The sequence below is a fragment of the Solanum tuberosum genome, unplaced genomic scaffold (assembly GCF_000226075.1).
Source record: "Solanum tuberosum cultivar DM 1-3 516 R44 unplaced genomic scaffold, SolTub_3.0 scf00543, whole genome shotgun sequence".
NCBI classification, from domain to species: Eukaryota; Viridiplantae; Streptophyta; class Magnoliopsida; order Solanales; family Solanaceae; genus Solanum; species Solanum tuberosum.
Window position 1 is genome coordinate 44,174 of NW_006239467.1, and position 6,092 is coordinate 50,265.

The 6,092-nt window shown below is 32.9% G+C and overlaps 1 protein-coding gene across 1 annotated transcript in view; it reads left to right on the top strand.

The window, feature by feature from the left end:
- Positions 1-2,435: 2,435 nt before the first annotated feature.
- The window catches only part of LOC107058551 (wall-associated receptor kinase 3-like), a 5,141-nt gene continuing 1,484 nt past the window's right edge, over positions 2,436-6,092 (top strand). The window contains exons 1-4 of the mRNA XM_015304379.1: positions 2,436-2,678; positions 2,819-3,182; positions 3,364-3,519; positions 4,690-4,718. Of these exons, the coding sequence (XP_015159865.1) occupies positions 2,436-2,678; positions 2,819-3,182; positions 3,364-3,519; positions 4,690-4,718 (792 nt within the window). The remainder of the gene's footprint in view (positions 2,679-2,818; positions 3,183-3,363; positions 3,520-4,689; positions 4,719-6,092) is intronic.

Consider the following 6,092-nt stretch of genomic DNA (forward strand, 5'->3'; position numbering starts at 1 on the left):
CATAATTTTATATAAATGCATAAATGTCAATGACATATTTTAGTCCATAAATTTCAAGTTCTATTTCCTAATGAATTGACTTCACAATAAAAAAAAATTAAAAAAAAAATTGACTTCACAATGAGGTAGTATTGGAATTTTGTTTTAAATAAAATTGATGAAGTAATAATAATTTTCGATGAAGAAATGTCTTTTGAATGAAAAAATGTGTTCCTTTCCTTCTTTGGTTATCACTCAATTATTTAAATTCAATTTCTTGTAATTTCTAATATAACTTTTACCGAAAATGTTTATTTTCAATATTTTCCAAAAGAAAAATTCTTCTCCAACCTTCTGCCCAAAAAATATTAAGTCCAAATTCTTGCTTTTCAATAAAATTTCTTTATTGTTTGCTTGGTGCAAAAAATCAAATATCCATTAAATTTATTTACGTACAATCTCACAGGAGAGGGAGAAAATATTGTTCTAGGTTTGCACATTTCAAATCCTTAATTCTTTTAATTCATTGTTTATATTATCGAATCTTCATCTTTTTATTCTTCGTATATTTTTCTGTTCTTGAAATATATATATATATATAGTTTAGCTACTTCAACCAAATCAGAATTCTTCACTAATAACATCATTATTTATAACAGATAGGCACTTTGAAACAATGGCAAAGTTAGCCTAAGTTACGAGTTTAGTAGAATTCAGTACCTTTGGCTCAATTCCATATTTATAATAAAAGATTATTTATATATTATTATCCAAAATACATTATAGTTTAGATTCCATGAATAAAAAATCTTAGTTTTTAAGGGCAAATTGTAGGGCCGATTCTAAAGGGTAGAAAATAAGGGAGGTGTCTTAGACCCCAACTTTAAGGGCCCCTATCTTTTTAGCAATTATAAAATTATAGTAAAGGAAAGAATATTTTTTAAATTCAAAATATAATAGTAATATTTAACTTGCTTAATATTTTAGGTGCTCAACTGAATGGACTTTTTAAAAATTAAAATTAATAAAATCTTATCTTAAATTAACAATATTTAAGAAATATTATATTGATTGCCATCAAAGTCTTTTGGAAACTATATATATTTTAGTGTCCACTAGGCCATGAACAGTGAGGCATCTACTTGATATGCAAAGCACGACTTCTTATTTATTTAAGTTTAACAGACAAGTTGTTGATTCTTTAATTCTCAACAAGAAATATCCAAAAAAATATATAGTTCTAATATTATCCTTTTTATTTTCAAGAATTAGACTTTAGTACAAATATATATATAGTTCCCACTTGTATTATTTTTAGAATCTAACAAGAATAAAATAAACTATCATATTTTTATGAGTTTCGTACCTTAACTATCAATTGTTCTATTTATCTATCTAAACTATTATTCTCTTGTATTAAAATAGGTCTCGATATTGAGTTGGCCTACATGCGCCTGTTGTTGAGTGGTAATAATATTTGGCCAACTTAGATCGAGATGTGTTTTTAATATAAAGGGATTGATAGTTTAGCTAGATAAAAGTTAACAATGGATAGTTGATGTATGAAACTCGTGAAAAAAATGATAGCTCAAATGTATTTCGTTTTTTAACCATAATAAACTGTTGTTTTTATTACATCTTTCTCTATTTAAAAATATTTTAACTTCAAACTTCTCATTTTACACCTAATGACATGATTTTGTAGCCACATAAAAATGTTTATGAATGTTTCAGGTTATATTGCAGGGGCGGAGCCAGGATTAAGAGTTTGAGGGTTCTAAATTTCCTTTAGAACCGTCAATCAATTTTGTTAGGGTTCACAAATTAATAAACATATATATTTATTTTTTTCTAGTACAAATACAGAATCTACGAAAAATTTATTGAGTTCGTCCAAACCCACAAATTTCCACCTAGCTCCGCCTCTGGGTTATATGTTTCGAGAGCCTTTCTTTCTTAAACTATGTAACCGGCCAAACACCATCGCAATCGAGGGGTCTTCAACACCTTAATACTATTTTAAAGCTTAGGAATTCAAAAGAACTATCTAACATGACAAGAAATTTGATACCTTCTATAACAATTTCAAGTGGATTTCCAAAATATATATTCTCCATTCGTTTTTAAAAAAAAAATTACTTTCCTTTTTAGTCTATTTAAAAAAGAATAACTCCTTTTTTTTTTTGCAACACTTTATTTTCAACTTTCTACTTGACATATTTAATTAAAACCGCAAGATTAAAAAATATTTTGGTACATTTGACATAACTTTAATATTCTAGAACCACAAGATTGAAAAATCTTCTTTATTTTTCTTAAATTTCGTGTCAAGTCAAACTAGGTCGTCATTCTTTTTGAAACAGAGGGAATATTATCTATCTATATATATGTGTGTGATGAGGGAAAATAGCTATATCACTTCAAATAAAAACTAGCTAAACCTAAAGTATAACAAGATGGCTTTTCTTGCCTTTATGCTTCTTGTTCTACCTATGTTAGCTATGTCAATAGAGAACACAAACATGATGAGCAACAACATGGCAAAGCCTGGATGCCAAACAAAATGTGGGAACTTGAGTGTTCCTTATCCATTTGGTATTGGTATAGATGCTGGTTGCTCTATACATCCTATATTTGACATTAGGTGCAACACTTCCTCGAACCCTCCAATTGCCTATCTCAACACCGGAGCCACGAATGTACTAAACATAACAACTAAACCCATGGAGGTCATCGACATAACAACTAGCCAAATACCGTATTAGAAACGTGTTGGCAAGCAAATGTTATGAAGAACATGGTGAACTATCTGCTCAACAACTTGTGTTTCTCAATACAGGAGTGTCGTTTTTCACGTTATCTGAGAAAGATAACAAGCCCCGGAAATAGCCCCGGAAACCACACTAATGTATGGTCCTTTAACCCTTGTAGCTACGCATTCCTTGGCGATCATGAAAAGTTCACATTTAGGGGTACATCAGACTTCATGGACCCAAACTTTGTGAACAGAATAGTGAATGATGTTCCTATTGTGATTGACTGGGCAATTGGGACTAAAAATTGCAGTGTGGTTAGAAACTCAACAACTTATTCATGTATGGAACATAGTCTATGTATTGATTCTGAAAGTCGACGTGGAGGTTATCGTTGCATTTGTGAGGAAGGATATGACGGAAATCCTTATCTTAGTCCAGGCTGTCAAGGTTTGTGTGACCATCTCATCTAAAAGTTTAAGCTGTTAGAAAGAGTCAAGCACGTGCATGCTTTCAGGATTTTTGTCTGCTCTGATACCATGTTGAACTGTGTGACTATCTCATCTAAAAGCTTAAGCTGTCAGAGGTACATTAACTTTCTGATGAAGTAATTTGAGTGTTCTTGTAATAGATATCGATGAGTGTGCAACGAGCCCTTGTGATGGAATTTGCAAAAACACTCCAGGAGGGTTTGAGTGTTCGTGTCCGAAGGGATATTTTGGCGATGGAAAGAAGGGACGTGGTTGCCAGAAGGACCATGATTTCCCCATCTTAAAGTTATCTCTTGGTATGTAAACACAATTACAATGGCATGAAGTTTCAATTTATCAAACCATAGACATAAAAAATATAAACATTAGATGATTATAATATGGTTAGAAATTATAGAACCAAGCTCAAAATGATTTAGGTAGTTTTAGTCTTTAATTATCTTAGTCAATAAGCATATCACTATAATAGGGAGATTTTACAATTACCAGTACATGTGGAGAGGAGACTCTCCAAACTTATATATTCAACATAAACTATCTTTAACATGAAAAAACTCAAATATGTCATCAAACTTTGAGAAAAGATTCATATATGCCATCGTTAAACGTTTGGTTCATCTATGTCATTTCTATTTGAGAAGAAGGTTCATTGATGCCATTATTTGTTAACGTAAAACAGTTCCAATTTTGCAAAATTATTTTTTATATGTGGTCAATTATGATTTGGCCACGTCACTAATTAAATCATTTTTTCAAAGGGAAAAAGTTTAAATATGTCATCAAACTTTGAGAAAAGGCACATCTATCTCATCAGTTAAAAATTTGGCTCATCTATGTCATTTCAGTTAACATAGATAATGAAATGGATGAGCCTTTCTCAAATGGAAATGACATAGATAAACCAAACTTTTAACGGATGATATCGATGAGTCTTTTCTCAAAATTCGATGACGTATTTGAGTCTTTCTCAAAAAACAAAACCCTCTTTTGAGACACAATTCCTCGGTACACACTATGTTTCTCCTTATGACTTGAATGAATAATATAAAGAAAAAAATACCTAAATACACAACTTATTTTATCATATTTTTAAAAAATTTCCACCATTTGAAAAAATTACAAAAATCCTTACTCCCTCTCCTCGGATATATCACGATGTATCGGTCGGATACATCACTTTATCCATCGGATACATCATTTTACACGATCGTATCGATCCGAAATCAAGACGCGATGTATTGGAATATTGAGTGATGTATTCGAAATTGGGACGTGATGTATATTGGATACATTTTGTAATTTGGAAAAGAGTATGGATATGATGTAATTAGCTCTTAATACTATGTGATTTATGTAAAAATCCCTGAGACTTTGTCAACAACAAATATCCCAAGAAACATTGTCAAAAAAACAAATATCCCAATATTTTTTTATTTTTGACATTCTACTATATTGATCAATTGCAGGTTTAGGTCTTGGATTGTTGTCAATACTGGTTAGTGTTACATGGATATATTTCAGTTCAAAAAGAAGAAAAATTCTAAAATTACGAGAGAAATTGTAACAACCGACGATTTGAAATAATTATGAAGAGGCTTAGAATTGGAAATAGTCATTTTTGGAAAGATTTAAAAATCTGGAAATTTGGCCAAGTATGGAAAAAGGTGAGTTTTTGGCCAACTTTGAGCAGTCATGACTACTAGCTCAGGATGAGTTAGGCATAGTTCCAGTTATGGTTGCAAAGCTCGTGGAATGATCTTTCCAACGCTACCAAGTATGCTCGATTCCGAGTTCGTATGAGTGAGTTATGCCCTTTGAAAGTTGGGCAGTTGGCAGGGAATCCGTCCGGAAATTTTTAAGGGCATTTTGGTCTTTTCCCTAGCCATTCCTTTTGGAGTTATATTGTTGTGTTAGACTTATTTTGGATCATTTTTGTCCCATTTTTAAAAGAGTGAGAGTTAGGGCTTGAGAGTGAAGAGGAGAAGAAGAGAAGATCAAGCAAGGAGATCAAGCAAAGATCGTCGTGAAAATCGTCGGGGCTGATCCCTACTAGGTATGTGAGTCCATAGGGTTGGGTTGGTTCTTTCCCCCACCCTCCAAACTCGTCCCTTTTTGTCCAAGAAGTTGTTAGTTGTGTTGTTGATGTTGTTGAAGTCCCTTGTTGTTTTGGGCATGTTTTTGGTTGTGTTTTGAGCTGAATCTATGGTATGTTGAGGGATTTTGTGACCCTTAATGTTTGGGGCTGAAACCAATGAAGTTTAGAAGGTTTAGAGTTGGAGAAAAGGGGAGAAAAAGTCGAGTTTTCTGGGCGAGGGGTTGGCGCGTCGCGCCTGCCAGCTCACCCCAAAAGGGGTTCTGAACTTTCCCCCTTGGCGCGCCGCGCCTAGCAGAGCGCCAGCAAGACCCCTCTGAACTTCAAGGGCTGGCGCTCCGCGCCTTGCAGAGCGCCAAAGACTCCAACCTACCCCTTTCATTCCCCACTCTTTCATGCATGTTCCTTGGTATTGTACCTATGTTTTATAGTTGTTTCCAACACTCTAAGGTACATTTAAACCTCCTGAACTCATCCGTAACATGTGATCAAACACCTTGAATCCATAAATCCAATTCAAGGAAAGTTAGTTTTCAAGTCAAGCAAAGTTAAGAAGTAAGTCAAGCAAGTTCTTAAAGTTGTTCAAGAGTCTTTATTGAATGTTTTAACTTCATTTTAAGACTCAAGTTTCAAGTCAAGCAAAGAGCTTAGAGTTTCAAGCTAAGAAAGAGGTCTCAAGTTTCAAGTTGAGTCAAGAGTTTAAAAGTTGAGTTCATTTCTCAAAAGCTATTAGGGAACTAAGTATTCTCAAAGAAGTTTATAAATGTTTTTACATTT